We start from the raw sequence: 26,028 nt of genomic DNA on the forward strand, positions 1-26,028 counted from the left end.
TGTTATGTGTGAATTATTATGCATTTATTAACACTAATTTCTGTTATCAGAATGAAGGTTTCCTATCGAGGACATTTTCTGCATAACATTTACCCCTGTGCCTTTATAGATTCTCCTGAATTTAGATCAACCCAGATGCACAAAGGTGAAAAATTCCAGGTATGTTTTGGCATGATTTTTAAAAAGATTGAAACTAGTTAATGTCTTATTCAAAATCCAAAGGATATGGATGGAAAAGTGACCGTGACTTATTGAAAAAAGAGATTACCATATGGTATAGATAGTATGATCCCATTTTTGCAAAAATTTTTTTAAATTTATTTTTGGCAGTCCTGGGTCTTCGTTGCTGCACGCGGGCTTTTGTCTAGTTGCAGAGAATGGGAGTTACTCTTCAGTGTGGTGTGTGGGCTTCTCATTGAGGTGGCTTCTCAGGTGGTAAGGACTTAGTTGCTTTGTAGCATGTGGGATCTTCCTGAACCAGGGATCAAACCTGTGTCCCCTGCACTGGCAGGCAGATTCCTAACTACTGGACCATCAGGGAAGTTCCTTGTAAAACTGAAAGTGGTGTGTATAGGTACACAAGAAGAGGCCTATAAATATATATCCTGATTTAGCCATTATGTTAACACTTATTTCTGAAGGTCTGATTGCTTTGTTTTCTTCCTTTTTGTTTGTATAATTTTTCCATAGAGAACATCTAATGCTTTTGTTATGAAAGAAAGGAAAAGGTCAGTTATGGATAATCAGTGTACTTAAAACATGTAATTGGTTACTTTTTCTGGGGAAAAGCAGGAAACTGATTTTGCCCTAGAGAACCTACTTTGTTAATCCTCATGAAAAAAAATTTAACTACTGTACTCTTTTAAATGTAATGAATATATTTAAGGGCAAAGAATGAAGTTCTTTACAGTTAGAATAATTTGAAGTACTCAGCCTGACTCTTTCAATATTTTAAAAAAGAAAACAAAATGCTCCATTATGTGATACTTCGTTCTAATTCTTCCTGTGAATGTCCAGCTGTCCTATTTTATTCCCCTCAGTATTGTCAGGAAAGTAACCAAGAAAATGGGTGAGAGTTTCCTTAGTCTGAGCCTCTAGATAAACAGCAGTAAGGAAGTATCCTGGGAATAGGGTTTCTTATGAACAGGAGCCGCGTTAGGCATTACTGACAGGAGGGTTGGTGTAAACATTTAGGTGGGAAGTGGAATAGAAGGGGATGCTACCACCTGACAGAGGAAAAATCAGTGTTTCTTGGTGACAAAGTCTTATAGTTGAGTCTCATTTTGAGATGCCACACTCTTAGGGATGCCACATGGAGATACAAGGGGACATTCCCAGACACTAGCTAAGTGGATTTACAATGGTTTCAGGCCTGCCCCGCTCCTACCCTGCCTGAGTAACCACACAACATGTTAAAGTTATGTGCGTTTACTAGAGGGTCTCATATAAATTTACTACCTGGCTGCAATGTTGTCCCCAGGCTTGCTGAGCTAAAGATACAGGAGGAAAAAGCAGAGCCTACATCCTGCCTCCTCTAACTTACACACTTCCTTGGGTTTTTCTGGGGTCAGCTCTGCACTGAGATTTATTCTTACAGTAACTTTAATCACCACCACCTATAAACTGGTCCAGGGCCACTTCTTTCCTCTCTCCCTCATTCCTCTGACCCGCTTCCAACTTCTTCTTCCAAAGCCCAACATTTATCTGTTGCATCTATTTCTGTTTATAGTAGCAAGTGATTTTACACAATAACTGTTTCATAGGATCCTGAGGAGACCAGCATTTGGGGAAAGGAAGGGGACTGAACCTCCTGTGTTTCCAGCAGCTTGTAGCCCCTGGGACATAGCATGTACTGTCTTTAACACCGGACTTCAAATTATATGTGTAATTAAATTAACATACAAAGGAATTTCTACCTCTCATCATAGTTCTCCTGCTTCTTCAGGACAGGGGATTGGGATTTGGCATTTGAGAAATAGTCCTCATGATTGATTTGCTTCTCATGTTTCTAAAAACATGACCAAACTCAAGGTACCCTACCTGGGTGAAAGATACTGGTTCAGCCTCCCCAAGCACTAGTTAGCTTTTCTCTGCAGAGAGTCTGGTGTGGCTGATTGATCAATGGATAAAAACTGCTCTGGCATCATTGAGCCTAAGTCCCGTACAGTTGGAGAAGACTCCCATCAGAGTAAGCCCTCGAGAGAGATTCTGTTTTGATTGTTCACCAAATGTTCCTATTGGCGGATACTCAAGAGTAAAAATAGCTGTTGCACATCTGTGTAGGAGTATATTGCCTCTTCCTGAAGCGAGTTCCCAGATGAAAACCATCATGTGCTCCCAGAGTCAGCTTTTCGCTCTCTGTGCCAGTGGCAGAGGACACGAAATTGTCAGTGGCCAGACTTCTGCACCTACACACCCTCTTACCTGCTAATTTCATTTTTCTCCAACTCTGGATTGTTATACGTGTTCTGACAAGGCGCTGCTTCCTTTGCACTTTCGTTTCTTTAAATTCATTCTTTGGAAGGGGTGCTAGTGAATTCAACAGTAGGATGAAAGGAGGAAAGGAAGCCAGTAGAATTGGCGGCTGTCCCTTGAGATCACACAGTGAACGTTGTTCAGGAACGTGCGGTAATTATGCTGACAGGCTGTGACAGAGCTGACCCACCAACTCTAATCAGCCAACTGCTCCCTTGGCACTCTGCTAGGACTTATAGACACAGGCTGCTGCTGAGAACTCTTGGGAGAATCTTGAGTATCAATATCACAAAAGGCAGAAGTAGTGTTTTGTGTCTTATTTCTTCTTTGTACAGTCATTTCATCTCCAGTGAGCTTTGCCATTTTCATTTTTCTTTTGGGTTCTACCTCCCGCTGTTGCCTTCCCATAATCGATAGCACATCCTGTGCTGTGAAGCTTGAAAAACAAACCTTTATTGACTTTAAGGGAAAAAGAATGTCTTGGAGGCAGATGTCCAGGCTCTGGTGAAATAAAGGAACACTGAGTTTTAACTCCTTTTAAATAAAACCTTCTCTTAGTGTTAAGTATATCTTTGGGTTGAGTTGCAAAGCAATTTAATCTGCCAGCCTTGGCTCTGCTGTGTTTTAGTGCGGATGAGAATTCGATAAAAATTAGCTGAATGGACCACTTCTGGGACATTTTCATGTGTGAAATGTTGTGCAGTACACAAAGAAAATAATAAGTTCTCCCCTGAGGACAGTCAGTCAGTCATAATGTCAGACTGCCGTTTCCCACGCTAGCACATTCAGCATTTCCCTCTGACACCCTGGTTCTTGATAAGGTGTTTTCATTAAGTGAGGGTGTAAGATTGATTTGGGACTAATCCAGCACCTTGAGTAATTGCAGCAAACCTGGTTACAAATGCTTTGTCTAATTCTCTACTTGAGAGAAATTCTTTTGTGTCTTCCACTACTTTCATTTTATTTTTTTAGGCTTTTATTTCTTCTGTAAAATTCTTCACAAGAACTCAAGCATGGCACTGCTGAAATACCCTAATAATCTAAAAAGCAAATGTATTTTATGGAAGCTTTAAGAATTCCTAGGTGCTTCAAAAAATTCCTCATTAAAGATATGTTTCACTTGGCTGCTGTGACAGGAAATCATTAAGTAAAACTGTCTATTTGACAGAAATGAAGCATTAGCTATCAAGTGAAATGACCTCAGTCAAAATGCTAACTACCTGCTTCCAACTAAATGCTTGACCTTGTGGACTTGGAAGACTCAACTTCCCAGGTGTTGCTAGTGGTTAAGAACTCTCCTGTGAATGCAAGAGACGTAAGACTCAGGTTCCATCCCTGGGTTGGAAGATCCCCTGGAGGAGGGCATGGCAATCCACTCCAGTATTCTTGCCTGGAGAATCCCATGGACAGAGGAGCCAGGGGGGCTATGGTCTGAAGGGTCACAAAGAGTTGGACACAACTGAAGTGACTTAGCATGCACGCATAGCTTATTATATGAATACTGTTACTATATTTAAATTGAATAATAATTTAAACAGGTTTAAAGTAGTTTTCAACCATCAATAAAAAATGGTTGCCTAGTCACATGTAAAGCAATGAAGTTAGAATACATCCTCTCACGCACACAAAAATAAACTCAAAATGACTTAGGGACTTAAACATAAGACATAATACCATAAAACTCTTAGAAGAGAACATAGGCAAAACATTATCTGACATAAATCATACCAATGTTTTCTTAGGTCAGTCTCCCAAGGCAATAGAAATTAGAACAAAACAAACAAATGGGGCCTAATCAAATTTACAAGCTTTTGCACAGCAAAGGAAACCATCAAAAAAAATGAAAAGACAACCTACAGAATGGGAGAAAATATTTGCAAATGTTGCAGCTGACAAGGGTTTAATTTCCAAAATATACAAATAGCTCATACAACTTGACAACAACAAAAAGTCCAATGAAAAAATGAGCAGAAGAACTAAACAGACATTTCTCCAAAGAAGAAATACAGATGGCAAATAGGCACAAGAATAGATGCTCAACATCGCTAATTATTAGAGAACTGTAAATCAAAACTGCAATGAGGTACCATCTCACACTGGTCAGAATGGCCTGGAGAGGGTGTGGAGAAGAGAGAACCCTCCTACACTGTTGGTGGGAATGTAAGTTGGTGCAGCCACCATAGAAAACAGTATGGAGGTTCCTCAGAAAACTAAATATAGAATTACCATATGTTCCAGGGCATATGTCCACACAGAGCTATAAGTCAAAAAGATACAAGCACCCCATTGTTCATTGCAGCACTATTTACAATAGCTAAGACATAGAAGAAACCTAAATGTCCATCAACAGATGGATGGATCAAGATGTGGTACATACATATAATGGAATATTACTCAGTCATTTGCAGCAATATAAATGGAACTAGTGTGGATCACAATAAACTGTGGAAAATTCTGAAAGAGATGGGACTACCAGGTCACCTGACCTGCCTCTTGAGAAACCTGTATACAGGTCAGGAAGCAACAGTTAGAACTGGACATGAAACAACAGACTGGTTCCAAATAGGAAAAGGAGTACGTCAAGGCTGTATATTGTCACCCTGCTTATTTAACTTATATGCAGAGTACATCATGAGAAACGCTGGGCTGGAAGAAGCACAAGCTGGAATCAAGATTGCCGGGAGAAATATCAATCACCTCAGATATGCAGATGACATCACCCTTATGGAGAAAGTGAAGAGGAACTAAAGAGCCTCTTGATGAAAGTGAAAGAAGAGAGTGAAAAAGTTGGCTTAAAGCTCAACATTCAGAAAACTAAGATCATGGCATCCGGTCCCATCACTTCATGGCAAATAGATGGGGAAACAGTGGAAACAGTGGCTGACTTTATTTTTCTGGGCTCCAAAATCACTGCAGATGGTGACAGCAGCCATGAAATTAAAAGACGCTTACTCCTTGAAAGGAAAGTTATGACCAACCTAGACAGCATATTCAAAAGCAGAGACATTACTTTACCGAAAAAGGTCCGTCTAGTCAAAGCTATGGCTTTTCCAGTAGCCATGTGTGGACGTGATTGGACTGTAAAGAAAGCTGAGTGCTGAAGAATTGATGCTTTTGAACTGTGGTGTTGGAGAAGACTCTTGAGAGTCCATTGGACTGCAAGGAGATCTAACCAGTCCATTCTAAAGGAGATCAGTCCTGAATATTCATTGGAAGGACTGATGTTGAAGCTGAAACTCCAATACTTTGGCCACCTGATGCAGAGAGCTGACTCATTTGAAAAGACCCTGATGCTGGGAAAGATTGGGGGCAGCAGGAGAAGGGGACGACAGAGGATGAGATGGTTGGATGGCATCACCGACACAATGGATGTGGGTCTGAGTGAACTCTGGGAGTTGGCGATGGACAAGGAGGCCTGGCGTGCTGTGATTCATGGGGTCGCAAAGAGTTGGACATGACTGAGCGACTGAAATGGAACTGAAATGGAACTCGTGACTATCAAACTAAGTAAAGTAAGTCAGAAAGACAAAGACAAATACCATATGATGTTACCTATATGTGGAACCTAAAATATGGCACAAATGAACCTATCTACAAAACAAACAGACTCACAGGCATAGAAAACAGATTTATGGTTGCCATGGAGACAGGAGTTAGAGAGGGGTAAAGTGGGAGTTTCAGGTTAGCAGATGTAAGGTATTAAGTATAGAATGTTTAAACAACAAGGCCCTACTGTATCACACAGGGAACTATATTCAATTCCTATGATAAACAATAATGGAAAGGAATATTAAAAAAGAATGTATATATGTGTAACAGAAGCACTTTGCTATATAGCAGAAGTTCAGTTCACTTGCTCAGTCACATCTGACTCTTTGCAACCCCATGGACTGTAGCACACCAGGCCTCCCTGTCCATCACCAACTCCTGGAGTTTACTCAAACTCATGCCCATTGAGTCGGTGATGCCATCCAACCATCTCATCCTCTGTCGTCCCCTTCTCCTCCTGCCTTCAATCTTTTCTAGCATCAGGGTCTTTTCAAATGAGTCAGTTCTTCCTATCACCCGGCCGAAGTATTGGACTTTCAACTTCAGCATCAGTCCTTCCAATGAATATTCAGGACTGATCTCCTATAGAATGGACTGGTTGGATCTTCTTGCAGTCCAAGGGACTCTCAAGAGTCTTCTCCAACACCACAGTTCAAAAGCATCAGTTCTTCGGTGCTCAGCTTTCTTTATAGTCCAACTCTCACATCCATACATGACCACTGAAAAAACCATAGCCTTGACTGGATGGACCTTTTTTGGTAAAGTAATGTCTCTGCTTTTTAATATGCTATCTGGGTTGGTCATAACTTTTCTTTCAAGGACCAAGTGTCTTTTAATTTTATGGCTGCAGCCACCATCTGCAGTGATTTTGGAGGCCCCCAAAATAAATCTGTCACTGTTTCTGCATCTATTTCCCATGAAGTGATGGGACCGGATGCCATGATCTTAGTTTTCTGAATGTTGAGTTTTAAGCCAACTTTTCACTCTCCCTTTTCATTCATCAAGAGGCTCTTTAGTTCTTCTTCACTTTCTGCCATGAGGGTGGTGTCATCTGCATATCTGATGTTATTGATATTTCTCCTGGCAATCTTGATTCCAGGTTGTGCTTCATCCAATCCAGCATTGAGCTTGATGTACTGTGCATATAAGTTAAATAAGCAGGGTGACAATATACAGCCTTGATGTACTCCTTTCCCGATTTGATGCTATAAGAAATGGTATTCAATCTTATAATAACCTATAATGCAAAAGAATCTCAAAAAGGAGAAATATATATGCATAAACAAATCCCTCTGCTATATACTTGAAACACTAAATCAACTAAACTTCAATTTTTAAAAATAGTTCTAAGCAATGGTTCTAAGCAAACTATAATATCATATTAAAAGTATTTTTGCCACATGGAAAACTTAAGGTTATTAAAATGGTTGGAAAAAAGTTAAATGCATGTGCAATATATCACCTATGCAATGGCACCTTCTCTTCCTGGATGATTTCCAACTCCTCCTTTACTTCTTCCCCCACTGTGCATGAATTGTATCTTCCAAAGGTATGGATGACATCTTTGCAGAATGAAGGGACTTCAACTTTCTTAACTCTTTCTTCAATGCTTGGATGCAGGACTGGGTCATCCTGAATGCCCAGTGCTCACCTTCTCTAAAAATACTCCCTCCTTGAGAATATTATTCAGTCACCTTTTGTTTACATACACATCTTCTACTGTTTCTGGGAACTCGAAAGGACAGGCTTCTATGTCTCTTGACCTTATACTTCTCTTCCTATAAATCTTTTTGTTCTTGGTCACATATCCTTACTTATTACCAGCTTGCTCCGCTAGAATGTAGGCTTTATGACACTATGTTCAGTTGTTCTTTACACAGAGGATTCTTGATGGTGAGTCAGCCTTATGCTCACTTCACCACATGGCTTTCTCGGTGATTGTCTTGATGAATCTAGAACATTTCCCAATCTAGAACAGAATCCCTCAGACGAAATGGAGTAGCCATCATGGTCAACAAAAGAGTCCGAAATGCAGTACTTGGATGCAGTCTCAAAAATGACAGAATGATCTCTGTTCGTCTCCAAGGCAAACCATTCAATATCACAGTTATCCAAGTCTATGCCCCAATGAGTAACACTGAAGAAGCTAAAGTTGAACGGTTTTATGAAGATCTACAAGACCTTTTAGAACTAACACCCAAAAAAGATATCCTTTTCATTATAGGGGACTGGAATGCAAAAGTAGGAAGTCAAGAAACACCTGGAGTAACAAGCAAATTTGGCCTTGGAATACGGAATGAAGCAGGGCAAAGACTAATAGAGTTTTGCCAAGAAGGTGCACTGGTCATAGCAAACACCCTCTTCCAATAACAGAAGAGAAGACTCTACACATGGACATCACCAGATGGTCAACACGGAAATCAGATTGATTATATTCTTTGCAGCCAAAGATGGAGAAGCTCTATACAGTCAACAAAAACAAGACCGGGAGCTGACTGTGGCTCAGATCATGAACTCCTTATTACCAAATTCAGACTTAAATTGAAGAAAGCAGGGAAAACCGCTAGACCATTCAGGTATGACCTAAATCAAATCCCTTATGATTATACAGTGGAAGTGAGAAATAGGTTTAAGGGCCTAGATCTGATAGATAGAGTGCCTGATGAACTATGGACAGATGTTCGTGACATTGTACAGGAGACAGGGATCAAGACCATCCCCATGGAAAAGAAATGCAAAAAAGCAAAATGGCTGTCTGGGGAGGCCTTACAAATAGCTGTGAAAAGAAGAGAGGTGAAAAGCAAAGGAAAAAAGGAAAGATATAAGCGTCTGAATGCAGAGTTCCAAAGAATAGGAAGAAGAGATAAGAAAGCCTTCTTCAGCAATCAATGCAAAGAAATAGAGAAAAACAACAGAATGGGAAAGACTAGAGATCTCTTCAAGAAAATTAGAGATACCAAGGGAACATTTCATGCAAAGATGGGCTTGATAAAGGACAGAAATGGTATGGACCTGACAGAAGCAGAAGATATTAAGAAGAGGTGGCAAGAATACACGGAAGAACTGTACAAAAAAGATCTTCACGACCCAGATAATCAAAATGATGTGATCACTAATCTAGAGCCAGACATCCTGGAAAGTGAAGTCAAGTGGGCCTTAGAAAGCATCACTACGAACAAAGCTAGTGGAGGTGATGGAATACCAGTTGAGCTGTTTCAAATCCTGAAAGATGATGCCATGGAAGTGCTGCACTCAATATGCCAGCAAATTTGGAAAACTCAGCAGTGGCCACAGGACTGGAAAAGGTCAGTTTTCATTCCAATCCCAAAGAAAGGAAATGCCACAGAATGCTCAAACTACAGCACAATTTCACTCATCTCACATGCTAGTAAAGTAATGCTCAAAATTCTCCAAGCCAGGCTTCAGCAATACGTGAACCGTGAACTCCCTGATGTTCAAGCTGGTTTTAGAAAAGGCAGAGGAACCAGGGATCAAATTGCCAACATCCGCTGGCTCATCGAAAAAGCAAGAGAGTTCCAGAAAAGCATCTCTTTCTGCCTTATTGACTATGCCAAAGCCTTTGACTGTGTGGATCACAATAAACTGTGGAAAATTCTGAAAGAGATGGGAATACCAGACCACCTAACCTGCCTCTTGAGAAATCTGTATGCAGGTCAGGAAGCAACAGTTAGAGCTGGACATGGAACAACAGACTGGTTCCAAACAGGAAAAGGAGTACGTCAAGCTGTATATTGTCACCCTGCTTACTTAACTTATATGCAGAGTACATCATGAGAAATGCTGGACTGGAAGAAACACAAGCTGGAATCAAGATTGCCAGGAGAAATATCAATCACCTCAGATATGCAGATGACACCACCCTTATGGCAGAAAGTGAAGAGGAACTAAAAAGCCTCTTGATGAAAGTGAAAGAAGAGAGTGAAAAAGTTGGCTTAAAGTTCAACATTCAGAAAACGAAGATCATGGCATCCGGTCCCATCACTTCATGGGAAATAGATGGGGAAACAGTGGAAACAGTGTCAGACTTTATTTTGGGGGCTCCAAAATCACTGCAGATGGTGATTGCAGCCATGAAATTAAAAGACACTTACTCCTTGGAAGAAAAGTTATGACCAACCTAGATAGTATATTCAAAAGCAGAGACATTACTTTGCCGACTAAGGTCCGTCTAGTCAAGGCTATGGTTTTTCCAGTGGTCATGTATGGATGTGAGAGTTGGACTGTGAAGAAGGCTGAGTGCTGAAGAATTGATGCTTTTGAACTGTGGTGTTGGAGAAGACTCTTGAGAGTCTCTTGGACTGCAAGGAGATCCAACCAATCCATTATGAAGGAGATCAGCCCTGGGATTTCTTTCAAAGGAATGATGTTAAAGCTGAAGCTCCAGTACTTTGGCCACCTCATGCGAAGAGTTGACTCATTGGAAAAGACTCTGATGCTGGGAGGGATTGGGGGCAGGAGGAGAAGGGGACGACCGAGGATGAGATGGCTGGATGGCATCACTGACTCAATGGACGTGAGTCTGAGTGAACTCTGGGAGATGGTGATGAACAGGGAGGCCTGGCGTGCTGCAATTCATGGGGTCGCAAAGATTCGAACACGACTGAGCAACTGAACTGAACTGAGAGCTGCTGATGCATTTCTTAAATGCCAATGTGTTTCGTTTGGTGGATTTATTATTTAATATTATTTAACATAATATTTTAATATGATTTAACATGATAAATAAGTACAGTTTTATTTTCCGGGGAACCCTGACCCATCTTTTGTAGTCAAACCCTCTGATTTACTGAAGATCAGATTTCAGCCACTTATACAAGGAGAGAAGCTGGGTTTTCTGTTTTCTCTCCTAGTAGAGAGAAAACATATCCTTTCATCTGAAATACATTCAGTTTTCTGACTAACAAAGGGTAAAGAGCTCCTTTGGAAACCTTTGCTCTGGGCCCAGGTATGACTTCATGTCAATTTTGAAAACTTTTATTAATCTCCCACTTGGAAAGGCATTGGGTTTAATGTTAAAGATATAAGAATACTTTCTGCCTTAAGTATTTGTGTTCATCTGTTAGTTCCTTCTTCAGTCAATCTGCACCGAGCACCACTCTGTGTTGAAAGCCAGGCACTCAGTATGAAGGTGCAGTCCCTGCCCTAAGGGTGCTCAGGAGAGAGAATGGACCACGGATGAGCTGGAGTCAGTGATAGGCATGCCATGGGAAGCTGACGGAAGGACCTGCCTGGGAGGAAGGGCATGTGAGGATGAGCTCCTCATTCTGGAGAGAGGATTTCTTTACAGAATACTTGGGCTCTGCACAGTGCAATTACAATGCTCTCCCACTTTCTTATGTAATGACACTAAAGGAAAGAGTACGGTTTCCCAGTTCTGAGCTAGCTGGAGCTTTTCTGTGTGTGTCCCCATCATGCTATCCCTTGGTAGTTCACACATGAGAAATACCTGTGACAGAAGGAACCAAAAAGGACCCTTACTAGCCTTATTCATCAATGACAGTCTGGGTCCTAAAATCAATTCCCATGAGCTCATACTTTCATTCTCTAGTATAATAATCCAAGTATAAAGAAATATTTAGCCATCTTGAACACTGCTAGTACACTCTAGCAGTGCTATTGACATGGAGGCCAATCTTCTATCACCAGACCTCACTAACCAGAGCAACAAAACTTGAAGACTTCATTTCCACTTAGCCTGCAGATCGCATGCTCAGTTGCTTCGGTCATGTCCAGCTTCTTGCGACCCTATGGACCATAGCCCACCAGACTCCTCTGTCCATGTGGATTCTCCAGGCAAGAATGCTGGAGTGGGTTGCCATGCCCTCCTCCCGGGGATCTTCCCGACCCAGGGATTGAACCTGTGTCTCTTATGTCTCCTGCACTGCAGGCGGGTTCTTTACTGTGTCCAGTGTACAGACTGCTTGATTTTAAACATAATGTTATATTTATAGAATCTTGTGTTTATGAATCTTATTTTAACTAATATGATAAAACATTGCTATAATAATATCCATTAAATTATTCCACTCTTCCCTTGCCCCAAGTTACTGGCATCATAATTCATATACATTTTTCTTTCTGTTTCTTTGGCAGGTCACCATTATTGCAGATGATAATTGCAGATTTTTATGCTGGTCAAGAGAAAGATTAACTTACTTTCTGGAATCAGAGCCTTTTCTGTATGAAATATTTAGGTATCTAATAGGAAAAGACATTACAAACAAGCTCTACTCATTGAATGATCCCACCTTAAACGATAAAGTACGTATTTTTCTGAGTCCCTTTACTTTGTTAAATACATAAGTAGAGTGAGGTATCCCTCCTTTATGCAGTGTATAGTTTCCTGAATCTTCATTAACTAATCATGAATTAGTTCTTTGTTAAATGAAGTGGGGATGCTTATAATTGAGAGACCCTTCAGGGGATCATTTCTCAAGAATGAGAAAATACCATGTAATTATTATATCTCCCATGACCTAGTGAAGTTGTCTGCACATGTCAGACACCTGATGTGTAGTGAGGATGTGCTGTCCTCTTCATAAAATGCCTTTCAAGGAATCTAAAGAAGATGGTAAGTGAGACGGAGGACTAAGGGCAATGTGTGTGGGCCAGGGAAGGCAGGGCAGACTGATAAATGCTGATCAAGCCCAGCAAGCAGGAGGTTGGCATTTTAACCCCGTGTCTTCCAGTCTTGCACATCCTACTGATCAGGTCCCTTTCCAGAAAGCCCATAAGTGACAAGAGAGGTATAGGATGGAAGCCTGTGGCCATTCATTTAGGCATTTCAGAGCTATATGGATCTTCAACAATTTGCAGTTTGATCTTCATTTCCCCATGTTTGATGAGAAAGAAATTTAAATGATTACAGAAGAAAACTAGCAAAACATTGTTTCCATAAGTACTGTTCCCCAGGGACTATGAGTATGGGTGTATGCACTCTTCAAGTTATCTTGTCTAGGCTGTTATCAAATTAGGTTGGTGCTTAGCATTTTTCAGATTAATAAATAGTCCAGTGAGTATATTAAATATTTATAATGTATTTGCAGTAATAGCTTATAATAAAGAAATTATAGCTACTATTTATTTGGCACTATGTACCAACAGTTCTTTATTTCAAGGAAAAGTAAATGCTACTTACAGGAAAGCTATGATCTAAGTCCCATAGCGCTCAGAAATCTTAAAACTTTGCTTTACAGAAGATCAAAAAGTTGGACCACCAGCTCAGCCTTTGCACTCAGTTGTCCATGCTAGAAATGAGGAACAGTATAGTCAGCTCCAGCGAAGACGAAGACGGCTTACACCAGTTTCTTCGGGGCACCTCCAGTGTATCCTCTCTTCGTAAGTTATCCCCTCCCTGGGATTCTGATGGATGTTGCTAGAAAAGGACAAATGACAACTTTGATCAGAAAAGTAACTTTTCAAGTTGAAATTATTTGACAACCTAAAGGTAACAATAAAAATAATCACTTTTTCTATCTTTTTTTTCTCTATTGCCCATCAGGTAAAATCTAACTAGAACTCCTATTTCCATTTCCATTTGCCATATACTTTTCTCAAACTATTGAGTGGAGTAGTATGAAACAGTCCATATGGCTTTCTGGGCATGGTCTTGTTTTCACAATTTTCATGGAAACTACATCCAGTGTTTAAAATGGTAGGAGGCAACAGCTGGAGGTTATACTGCCAGCTGGTTATCTGGAGGTTATACTGCCAGCTGGTTATCTCAATGTGACCACCCAGAGTTAACAGGTGATAAGTTAACAGAACTTTCTCTAAGATGAAGGAGGCCACTCAGCTCTACTGTGAATCACCTCATTCACCAAAAGGCAAGTTTTTCGAGATTCTGCTATAGCTTAGATTGCTTTAAAACATTTTAAATAGCACTAATGACGCAGACGTTAAAGTTAATAAGATGCAACAGAATTATTTCAAGAGATGCTTAATGTTAATACTTAAAATTATTTCATAATAAGTATTATTCCAATAATGGCGGTGTAAGAATGTTGAACCAATTTATGGGAAGTAGCAGACAGGCAGATTCTCTCACTGCATGAACTGAAAACTATTCATCTTTGCAATCCTATGTAAAACCAAAGTAACTTTTAAGAATGTCCAGATACACATTTAACAATCCTAAACATGTATGTAAATGATCTTGTAACTTTGGATGCTTTAGAGAAAATGGATTAAGGATTTTAAGTATTGCACATTATTGCTGGAATTGACAAGGCCATGTAATCGGTGTAAGTGTCAAAGCAAAGACTAGGCACAGAAGTGCATTATGGGCCTAAAGGAGCTTTCAGAAATAATACAGATGAGAACCTGGAAATGGCTATATTTTACTCCAAAGTAACTTTTTGAAAGTACAACTGAGGTTGACCAAACTCTGAATCTACTAGCATGTCAGATGTATTATCTGCCTTATTGAAACAGTTTGGTGGTCATTAATAAGTATTTTTCAATGGACCCATCTTAATTACTCATACAGTGATTTCTAAGAAAGGCCAGCAGAAGGGGAATTACACTGAAATATTGTGTGTGATTATTCTTCCTGTAGAATGGCTTTTTTGTAGTTTTTATAGTTCTTCAGTATTGCTGAGGAAGCCCTGAGAACAAGCAGTACATGGGATGGCCATTCATTTTCTTAAAATCAGCTTGGTTTTTCTCTAGTATTTTATTGTATAATCTAAAGCTTTTGGACATTTTGAAAGTGAAAGTGTTAGTTGCTCATTCATGTCTGACTCTTTGTGACCCTATGGACTGTGGCCCGCCAGGCTCCTCTGTCCATGGGGATTCTCCAGGCAAGAATACTGGATTGGGTTGCCATTCCCTTATCCAAGGGATCTTCCCTATCCAGGGATCAAACCTGGTTTTCCTGCATTGCAGGCAAATTCTTCACCGTCTGAGCCACCAGGGAAGTCCTTTGGACATTTTAACATTTTAGAAAAGAAAACCTTCTCTAGGGTATGTTGTTTAAACAGAATGAGAACATTTTTTCAAGTTTAACATGTGTACTATACTTGCCTCCAGAAGCCTAGATTTCCAGGTATTTTGTGGATAGATTACACATCTTGTACATACAGACCTGGGTCCTTGCTCTAATAATTATAGTTGTATGACTTGGAATAAATTGCAGGACCTTTTTAATCTGACATGAGCTGTCATATCAGATTGTCAGGGCACAATTCCTGGTCTGTTTCCTTCCCTCTTCCTTATAGTGAATTGTGAGTTTAATCCAAATGGCTGTTTCTTGCATGGGTAATTGAAACTTCCATGTCTGAAGAGGCAGGCAGCCCTGGGGGACAGGGTGGCAGCTTTCCTTCTCAGTTCCCTTGTTCAGTTGTACTTTGCTGTACTGAAAATGTGTACAGCCTGCTTATGTTGTTTATTTAATTATTAAATATATATTTTAGCCTCAGGTTTATTGTACAAGCTCTTACGCGTTATGATGTAAATGCATCGAGCCATATATATGCATAGTTTTGAGTGTGTGCATGTGTGTATGTGTGTGAACTGTACAGAAGATGGATGTTCATCCCTGCTTCCTTTTAACAGTCCTCATTCTGAGTTTCTCCGCTTCACCTCTGCAGCTTAATGGAAGACATTAGTATTTGAGCACAACACTGATATTAATTATGAATTATTCATCCTACCATGTGATTCATTAAAAATTGGTTAGTTCTTACTTTTTCATACTTAGATTTTTGTCCCAGAACTACAGAAGGCTGTTTTTGCTTTTCTTTTGCCCAACCCATCAATAGGGCATCAACTTATCCAATTTACATTCCTTGTAAAACAGAATACAAAACCAATCCCTTAGGACTATCAGGCTGAAATAACAAAATTCAGCACACTTTGAGCATGTGAGATCCCCAAAACAAATGCCTAAGCTCTGATTATTCTGGATTTCTGATATACACATGGGGGCAGCCAGGGCAGCTGGACTCAGCAACAGCAAGTATCAGCTTCATGAATGCTAGTGGAAAGACAGGAACACACGTTTATTGACAATAGCAATTATTATTTTTTCAGGTACTCTCTAAACATAATCACATTTAATCTTCACTGCAGTCTGCGTGGAAGAGAGGTATCTTAGCTCTCACTAGATGACACAGTGCTAACAGATGGTTCCCCCAACCTCTGGCTACGATAGAGAGGCTGCTTTCTTTATTTCTCACATGCACACAGGTGCTGCTGGGTCCTCCTCACTCTGGGACACTGAAGGAGCAGCTGCTGTTTGGGTCACTGCCACTTGTGGCTGAGGGAAGACAGTGATGGCAGAATCACAACATGGCTCTTAAAGCTGTTTAATTCCTTTTTGCTCTCCTGTTGCTTCATTTGCTTGAGTTCCATGTTTGGAAGTGTGATTGTGAGACAGGATGTCCAGGATGTGTGAGGAGGATTTAATGCCCTTCAGTTCAGTTCAGTTCAGTCGCTCAGTCGTGTCCGACTCTTTGCGACCCCATGAATCGCAGCACTCCAGGCCTCCCTGTTCATCACCATCTCCCAGAGTTCACTCAGACTCACGTCCATCGAGTCAGTGATGCCATCCAGCCATCTCATCCTCGGTCATCCCCTTCTCCTCCTGCCCCCAATCCCTCCCAGCATCAGAGTCTTTTCCAATGAGTCAACTCTTCACATGAGGTGGCCAAAGTACTGGAGCTTCAGCTTTAGCATCATTCCTTCCAAAGAAATCCCAGGGTTGATCTCCTTCAGAATGGACTGGTTGGATCTCCTTGCAGTCCTAGGGACCCTCAAGAGTCTTCTCCAACACCATAGTTCAAAAGCATCAATTCTTCAGCACTCAGCCTTCTTCACAGTCCAACTCTCACATCCATACATGACCACTGGAAAAACCATAGCCTTGACTAGATGGACCTTAGTCGGCAAAGTAATGTCTCTGCTTTTGAATATACTGTCTAGGTTGGTCATAACTTTTCTTCCAAGGAGTAAGCGTCTTTTAATTCATGGCTGCAATCACCATCTGCAGTGATTTTGGAGCCCCCAAAATAAAGTCTGACACTGTTTCTACTGTTTCCCCATCTATTTCCCATGAAGTGATGGGACCAGATGCCATGATCTTCGTTTTCTGAATGTTGAGCTTTAAGCCAACTTTTTCACTCTCCTCTTTCACTTTCATCAAGAGGCTTTTTAGTTCCTCTTCACTTTCTGCCATAAGGGTGGTGTCATCTGCATATCTGAGGTGATTGATATTTCTCCTGGCAATCTTGATTCCAGCTTGTGTTTCTTCCAGTCCAGCGTTTCTCATGATGTACTCTGCATAGAAGTTAAATAAGCAGGGTGACAATACACAGCCTTGACGTACTCCTTTTCCTATTTGGAACCAGTCTGTTGTTCCATGTCCAGCTCTAACTGTTGCTTCCTGACCTGCATACAGATTTCTCAAGAGGCAGGTTAGGTGGTCTGGTATTCCCATCTCTCTCAGAATTTTCCACAGTTGATTGTGATCCACACAGTCAAAGGCTTTGGCATAGTCAATAAAGCAGAAATAGATATTTTTCTGGAACTCTCTTGCTTTTTCCATGATCCAGCCCTTATATAGATATAAGCTTTCTTCCCTCTGCTCCTGGACCAAGGTGCTCATCGAGGTGCCTTGTCACTTCTGTCTTCCCCTCCTTACAGGTTTAGCTCCCTACACTTAGTATATAAACACGCATGCACACTGACTGTCCTTGGCAATTCCATCATGATAAGTGGTGCTGAGCACAGGCATTGTCATGGCAACAGGTGGACATATGATGTTTCTTTGCAAGTTGAGAACTTTATTTAATTGGAGTTAAATAATCTATTGTTTGTTTTTTAAAAATCCTGAGTCAGTGTAGGTGATCCAGTCTGTTAGAACTCATCTTTGAAAGATTTTGCTAATTTAAACCATGTTTTTCAGAAATTATAATTAAAATTTATGATTTCTTTAACAGACTGTGGAATAGTTGAGATATTTCTTCCTGACCAAAAAAGCCTTTTAAAGTATTTTTTGATTATTAATGTCAAGAAGGCACTCTGGAAAGTGTACTAATTTCATATGACCTAGGGAAAAGTGAAAGTGAAAGTCACTCAGTCGTATTCAACTCTTTGGGACCCCATGGACTATAGTCCATGGAATTCTCCAGGCCAGAATACTGGAGTGGATAGCCTTTCCCTTCTCCAGGGGATCTTCCCAACCCAGGGGTCAAACCCAGGTCTCCCGCATTGCAGGTGCATTCTTTACCATCTGAGCCACGAGGGAAGCCCGACCTAGGGGTGCAGATCTGTGCTAAGCTGAGTTCGTTTGCATCTGGTTAGTATTCTTGTCTGCTAAGACTAGGCAGGTTATCTGACATAATAAGTTTCCCTCAGCTCTCTTATATATTTCTTTACCTGGAAATATACAAAAAGCCAATTCCATCTTCTGAGTTTCATGAAATAATCTTTTCAATCTAATTTGTATTTCATTTCCCCCTGTGAACAACTGCAGGCTTACAAACAGGATTATAGGGAGAGGTGGAAAGGCAGCAGGGACCCAGAGATGAACCTAAGAACTGTTCTCAGATCCACCAGAAGGGCTAGTGAAAAGCAGCGCCCCTACTTCGTTGATGAGCAGAGTGCAGCTTAGGAAGGTTAAATAACCTGCTCAGGGCCGCTTGTCAGCCCTGAAACTAAGAAGTACTGAATTGGTTCCAAGGTCTTGCTTTGCCTCTGACCTTACAAATACCCGTGCATGAGTGTAAACTTGTTTGGGAATATTCAGCCCCTGTTGCAGCCACTGACACATCCTGACCACTGTCATACATGTTCTCATTTCATCTTCACTCACCTTCACAAGGTAAGTGTTGTATTTCCCCCTTCTCATGGCAAGGAATATGCCATTCATCTCCTTTGGGACCTTAGCGCACCAGCTCCTCCTGGCTGGGGGACCGTCTCCAGGGCCCCAGCCCTCACCAGTCCTTTAAATGGCTTCTCTCCTCACCCAGCATGTTCCCATCTGTGAAATGACTGTAAAATAATTTTATTGGGCTGTGTACTTTCAGTCTTTTAATAAAATAAAATTAAAATCATCAAGTTAATATGCAGTTATCAAATAATAAAAAAAAATTGTTTTCAATGAAAAGAACTGACCCCTTTCAACCTAATCACTCTTTAAGAGCAATCATATTGGAACAACTTTTGTCCAAAATGCTAAACAGTGTGCTGTTAATTGACTTATCCTCCTAACCTTTATCTTCTAACCTAACTTAGTTCACTTTTAACTTACCTTCCCGCTTCTGCTCAGTATAAAATGACTAGTTTTTATCCCTTTATTGTTTACATTTGTAACATTAAATAATACATCAGTTCAGTTCAGTTCAGTCGCTCAGTCGTGTCTGACTCATTTTCTGAATGTTGAGCTTTAAGCCAACTTTTTCACTCTCCTCTTTCACTTTCATCAAGAGGCTTTTTAGTTCCTCTTCACTTTCTCCATAAGGGTGGTGTCATCTGCATATCTGAGGTGACTGATATTTCTCCCGACAATCTTGATTCCAGCTTGTGTTTCTTCCAGTCCAGCGTTTCTCATGATGTACTCTGCATATAAGTTAAATAAGCAGGGTGACATATAAACCTCCATTTCTTTTTCTCTCTGAAGCACTTCTAAAGGTGAGGACATTAGCTTCCCTACAGTTACTTATTCTTTCCCCTTCTACCTTCAAACTCTTGTCTCTTCTTTAACTTTTCAACAATCAAGGTTGAAAACATATTTCTATTCCTTTTTTCTCATCTATTTTTTAATTGGAGGAAAGCTGCTTTACAACATTGTATTGATTTCTGCCATAAAACAATGCAAATTAGTCAACATTTTATGTATGTATATATATCTCTTCTCCCTCTTGAGCTTCCCTCTCAGCCCATCCCACCCCCCTGTGTTATCACAGAGCACCAGGCCGGGCTCCCTGTGTTATACAGCAACCTCTCAACAGCTGTTTTACACATGGTAGTTTATATATGTCAATGCTTTTCAATTCATCCCATCCCCTCTTTCTTGCACTGTGCCCACAACTCCATTCTCTATGTCTGCCTCTCCATTCCTCCCCTGCAAATAGGTTCATCAGTACCGTTTTTCTAGATTCCATATAAATATGCAGTAATACACAATATTTGTTTTTCTGACTTACTTCACTCTGTATAACAGGCTCTAGGTTCATCCAACTCACTACCACTGACTCAAGTTCCTTCCTTTTTATGGCTGAGTTATATCCACTGTATGTATGTACCACAATTTCTTTATCCATTCATCTGTCATTGGACATCTAGGTTCCTTCTATGTCCTGGCTATTGTAAATAGTGCTGCAGCAAATGTTGGGGTGGGTACTTGTGCCGTTTTGAATTGTGGTTTCTCGGGGTATATGCCCAGTAGCTGGATTGCTCCATCAGATGGTAGTTTTAGTCCTAGTTTTTTTAAGGACTCTCCATACTGTTCTCCCTAGTGGCTGTCTCAATTTACATTCTCACCAAAAGCGCAAGAGGGTTCCCTTTTCTCCACACCCTCCCCAGCATTGATTGTTGTAGACTTTTTGATTATGGCCATTCTGATTGGTGTGAGATGATACCTCATTGTAGTTTTGATTTCTCTGATAATTTCTCTGATAATGAGCGATATTGAGCATCTCTTCATGTGTCTATTGGCCATCTGTTGTCTTAATTGGAGAAATGTCTGCTTAGGTCTTCTGCCCATTTTTGATTGGGCTGTTTTTCTGATGTTGAGCTACATGAGCTGCTTACATATTTTGGAAAGTTGTCCTTTGTCAGTTGCTTCCCTTGCAATTATTTTCTCCCATTCTGAGTGTTGTCTTTTCATCTTGTTTATGGTTTCCTTTGCTGTGCAGAAGCTTTTATGCTTTTTTAATTGGAGGAAAATTGCTTCACAATGTTGTGTTTCTTTCTGAATTGTTTTTTAATGTGGTAAAAATACATGTAACACACCAATTACCCATCTTATCCATTTTTCAAATGTACAGTTCAGTTCAGTTTCAGTTCAGTCATGTCCGACTCTTTGTGACCCCATGAATCGCAGCACACCAGGCCTCCCTGTCCATCACCAACTCCCAGAGATCACCTAAACTCATGTCCATCGAGTCGGTGATGCCATCCAGCCATCTCATCCTCGGTCGTCCCCTTCTCCTCCTGCCCCTAATCCCTCCCAGCATCAGAGTCTTTTCCAATGAGTCAACTCTTCGCATGAGATGGCCAAAGTACTGGAGTTTCAGCTTTAGCATCATTCCTTCCAAAGAAATCCCAGGGCTGATCTCCTTCAGAATGGACTGGTTGGATCTCCTTGCAGTCCAAGGGACTCTCAAGAGTCTTCTCCAACACCACAGTTCAAAAGCATCAATTCTTCGGTGCTCAGCTTTCTTCACAGTCCAACTCTCACATCCATACATGACCACTGGAAAAACCATAGCCTTGACTAGATGGACCTTAGTCGGCAAAGTAATGTCTCTGCTTTTGAATATACTATCTAGGTTGGTCATAACTTTCCTTCCAAGGAGTAAGCGTCTTTTAATTTCATGGCTGCAATCACCATCTGCAGTGATTTTGGAGCCCAGAAAAGTAAAGTCTGACACTGTTTCCACTGTTTCCCCATCTATTTGCCATGAAGTGATGGGACCAGATGCCATGATCTTTGTTTTCTGAATGTTGAGCTTTAAGCCAACTTTTTCACTCTCCTCTTTCACTTTCATCAAGAGGCTTTTTAGCTCCTCTTCACTTTCTGCCATAAGGGTGGTGTCATCTGCATATCTGAGGTGATTGATATTTCTCCTGGCAATCTTGATTCCAGCTTGTGCTTCATCCAGCCCAGCGTTTCTCATGATGTACTCTGCATATAAGTTAAATAAGCAGGGTGACAATACACAGCCTTGACATACTCCTTTTCCTATTTGGAACCAGTCTGTTGTTCCACGTCCAGCTCTAACTGTTGCTTCCTGACCTGCATATAGATTTCTCAAGAGGCAGGTTAGGTGGTCTGGTATTCCCATCTCTTTCAGAATTCTCCACAGTTTATTGTGATCCACACAGTCAGAGGCTTTGGCATAGTCAATAAAGCAGAAGTAGATGTTTTTCTGGAACTCTCTTCCTTTTTCAATGATCCAGCAGATGTTGGCAATTTGATCTCTGGTTCCTCTGCCTTTTCTAAAACCAGCTTGAACATCTGGAAGTTCACGGTTTAAAAGGTATTAAATATGATTATTCTCTCTGCCAATTATAGTTATGTCTTCCTCCCTTCATCCATGGCTTATTTGATAAAGTTTAAAGCAAATAAATAGTATTGACATTACGCTTTATTCATAATTTAATAATGGGCTCTGACTACATCGCTTTCTTTGGGTTCCCGTGGCATCATGATTCCTGATCTGTTCAAAGAGTCTGTTTCTGTTAAGTTCAAATGGATTCTCCTTTTTTAAAAACACAAATAAGTAATGCCACTGTAGTTTACTTCCTGCCATGCCTCTCCTTTTTTCCCTTAAAGTTTTTCTTATGCCTTACTGTCAGGACCATCTTATTCACCAGATCCCCAGTATCTGCTAGTGGCTTTTTGTTTTGGGTGAATCATTTCATTTCTTCTTAAAGTCTGAGTAGTTATTTGATATTTGAGTCATGCCTTTTCCTACTGCTTTTTGTTTTCATGGATATCTCTAGTGGCCTCTCTTTTTCCTTATCCTTACCTTTTTGGTCTCACATCCTCATTCTCCTGGGCCATCAGTTCCATGTCCCCTTTGTCTCAGACCTTCCTCATAAGGCCTCTCACCCTCCTACCTCACCCCATACTGGTGATTCTCTGGCTCTGCTGCACAGCTGCCATCCTTGAACTGCCTTTCCTATTCCCCTGAGCTTATCCACCAACTCTGCAACCCTAAAGCTTTCTCTTTAGGGCAGGAGAGGACTCAGGCTATTCCTTGGCTACTCACACCTGTTGCCCGGGCATCTCAGGGCCCCGGCCACCCATCTGAGAAGCCAGGAATTGATCCGAGAACCTCTTCATGAGAGCCACTAGCCTCCTTATCCTCCCCATTTGCCATAATTTGTATAATTCTTTGCTGAATCCCTCAGTGGTCCTCAGTCCCTTTAAGGAAATTAGGTCTAAAGACATACCTACTCTTCACCACTATTATTCAGAAAACTTCCATCCAAACTCAGTTTCTACAATCTGAAATAATCTTATGACTTCAATGAAAAACACGTTTTTTAAATTTAACAAAGTCTTATAATACACATAAGGCAAAGGCATAAAGGGGATGATAATCCTTTTCTAGCAAAAAAGCCATTACATTTTCCCCCATCCTCATACATCAAAAAATGTATAATCTAATTAAAATTCTAAACCCCTGTAAGGTTTTTAATTACTTGTTAAAGCAGTCGGCCAGATGGTTAAACATAATAAAAGAACACTTTGAAAGGAATGAAGAAAATGTCATCAAAGTTAACAAAGGAAAGGGGAAAAACATCTTACCACAATTATACTGGAGAGTTTATAAAAGTGTCATTCCTTGTTAAAATTTCTGAAGCAGAGAGAGAAGTCACTTGACAAACTTCATATCATGGTCCTTTGCTTACTTAAAGATCAAACTTGAGGTCACTTACTCATTCTCTGGAACAAGTGTGACCTTCACTCTGGATTTAATAAGAACAACTATGTCTGTTTACTTTCTCCTGCAAGGAGAAGCCCTCAGGCCCTCATGTAATCAGAAGCACACCAAAATAGAAATAAGCTCAATAAGGATAGAGTTCTGTCAAAGGGCATTTCTCCTACCTAGTTTTTTAGCACTTATAGCAGAGTTTGGACGGATGGTTATGTAAGATCCCCTGGGTCTGTGTATAAAAAGGCTTCCTGTGTTTAATTCGGGACTTTAAGGTACAAGGCCTGGCAGGGCAGCCTGAGCCCATCCTCCGTGGAGGTGCCTGGCTGGTTTGCCCCTGCTGGCAACAACCCTCAAGGACACAAAGCGCGTCTTGATTGCCAGCTCCTTTTCTTTTCAGCTAGGTTCACGCACAAGCTGCTGTCTAAGCAGGTGTGCCGAGAAGAGACCCTGCTTCCTGGATCCAAAGCCGCCTGTGGGTGTCCTCCTGTGGTCTGGCATGAGTAGAGGTGTCCACTGTTTGGTTCAGAGCTATTCCTCTAAATCTGTCTTCTGCATTGCTCAGAGGCCATGTTTTTTACTTTTACTCTCTTATGTCCTAAGGACGATGGCTACCTGGTTCTCCCATTCTCTTTCCCACCTAACACACCGAATTGGCACACAGCTCAGAGTCAGTTCTGCTTTGCTGGCTGGTGTTCTCCAGGCCTTGCTATCAATGGAAGCAAGTACATGTCTTCTTCTTGGCAGAATTTTTTTTTTTTTTTTTGCCGAGCAAAAGTAACTCTTGATGTAGCTGTTTAACAAGGTCACACCTGATAAGTCTGGATTGAAGTTCAGTATGAGACATTTGTTTTATTTACTTTTAGAATAAATTGTGTTAATTGGCAGCCAGGGGCAATTGGATGATATTGATAACTAAAAGCCAAAAATAATGCTAGTTATCACTTCTTGATTATAATAAATATCCAAGATACAGTTAACCACTTCTGTGTCTCAACTGTAGAAGTAGCTTTAAAAGAAGAATAAAAATCAGTTTCCTAGAAAATTTATGGAGATGGAATTATTTGCCCCTCTAGAATTTGGCGTAAATGAAAAGCGAAGCATTATACAGAGGTCATGAACCTCATAGTCATGTCCTCGAGAGGCGAAAGTAATTTGAAAATGCGCTTAGCTACAGATGAGCTCAATTTCTCTCTCTGTTCTGTCCTCATGCTCTCACACTTAGGGAAGGTATTGGGCCTTCTGGGCAAACTTCTGATGAGGCATCAGTGCACAAGGTTAGTGAAAAACTGGGCAAACTTGTAGAAAGAATTTTTATTAACGTTCAATTCTTGAAATTTAACTAGTCTCCTCGAAGTAGGATCTTCTTTTGTTGCTGTTGTTCACACTCCAGATTGGGTTTTAATTAGTGGACAAAAATGATTTCTGGCAGCATGGTGATGGCCTCGGAGTCTTTCCACTGAACCAGTGGTTCTCCTACAAAGGGCAGAGAACACCAGGTCAGGGTCAGTGAGCTCCTTCTCCAGGAAGCTCCTGGCTGTGACTGTGGCCAATTCCCAGGTAGGGCCAGATGACTGTCATACTTGGCTCTCGGTGGCACAGAAGCCAGGCCTCCTGAGGTTGAGACAAGAGCGTGGGCTCTGAGACTCCAATTCCTCTCGGGGGTCAGACAGCCTGCTGGCCCTGGCGGCTTCTGGCAGCTGTAAGTCAGACTTCATTCCTGTCACCTTCCAGTGCATCGGTCTGCTCGATGGAGAAAACAGCAACAGGCGCGGTGGTGAGAATTGGATGAGGGGACTTGTGGGCTCTAATGCACCACACAGCCTGAATTTAGTCCTCTCCGTGTGTGGGGGGGGGAATCTTTAGCTGTCAGTCTTGCTGGGCTGTCAGCGTCTCCTGCTTTGCCCCAGCCAGTTTTGTTTCTCAGTGTTTCCCTCTCTGGTGGGAACGGGGTTCATCCACATCATCTCCCAGCTATTCTTCTTAGGTGTCCAGGTTGTCTCTGCTTTAGCCTCTAAGTAAAAATACTGATATGGATGCTGTAAGGATGAATTGCTCCTCTATTGTACAATGGAGTTTCTGAGAAGTAAGATAGAGGCAGAAACTAGGTTTGGTTTGCTTTTATTTCCCTAATGTTTAACCTAGCCTCTTGCACAGGGTAGTCCCTTGGGGAGCCTCTAGGCCGACTGGATGAAAACTCTGTAGCAGGTGATAGCACTGATGCACCTCGCTGATGCTGACTTGGACGGATGGTACTCCTGCCTGGGCTGCAAGCACTGTCGAACCATCAGTGATATGAAAGTGATTTCCCTCAAGGCACGTAGTACAGAAGGCAGTGATAACAATCACTTTTGCAGTGAGGTGTTACTGTAAA

General features: G+C 41.1%; 1 protein-coding gene across 1 annotated transcript in view; it reads left to right on the forward strand.

The window, feature by feature from the left end:
• The window catches only part of BVES (blood vessel epicardial substance), a 53,633-nt gene that overhangs the window by 16,534 nt on the left and 11,071 nt on the right, over positions 1 to 26,028 (forward strand). Inside the window, exons 5-7 of the mRNA XM_052646084.1 lie at positions 51 to 159; positions 12,139 to 12,306; positions 13,242 to 13,383. Of these exons, the coding sequence (XP_052502044.1) occupies positions 51 to 159; positions 12,139 to 12,306; positions 13,242 to 13,383 (419 nt within the window). The remainder of the gene's footprint in view (positions 1 to 50; positions 160 to 12,138; positions 12,307 to 13,241; positions 13,384 to 26,028) is intronic.

This window comes from Budorcas taxicolor, chromosome 9, assembly GCF_023091745.1.
Source record: "Budorcas taxicolor isolate Tak-1 chromosome 9, Takin1.1, whole genome shotgun sequence".
NCBI lineage: Eukaryota > Metazoa > Chordata > Mammalia > Artiodactyla > Bovidae > Budorcas > Budorcas taxicolor.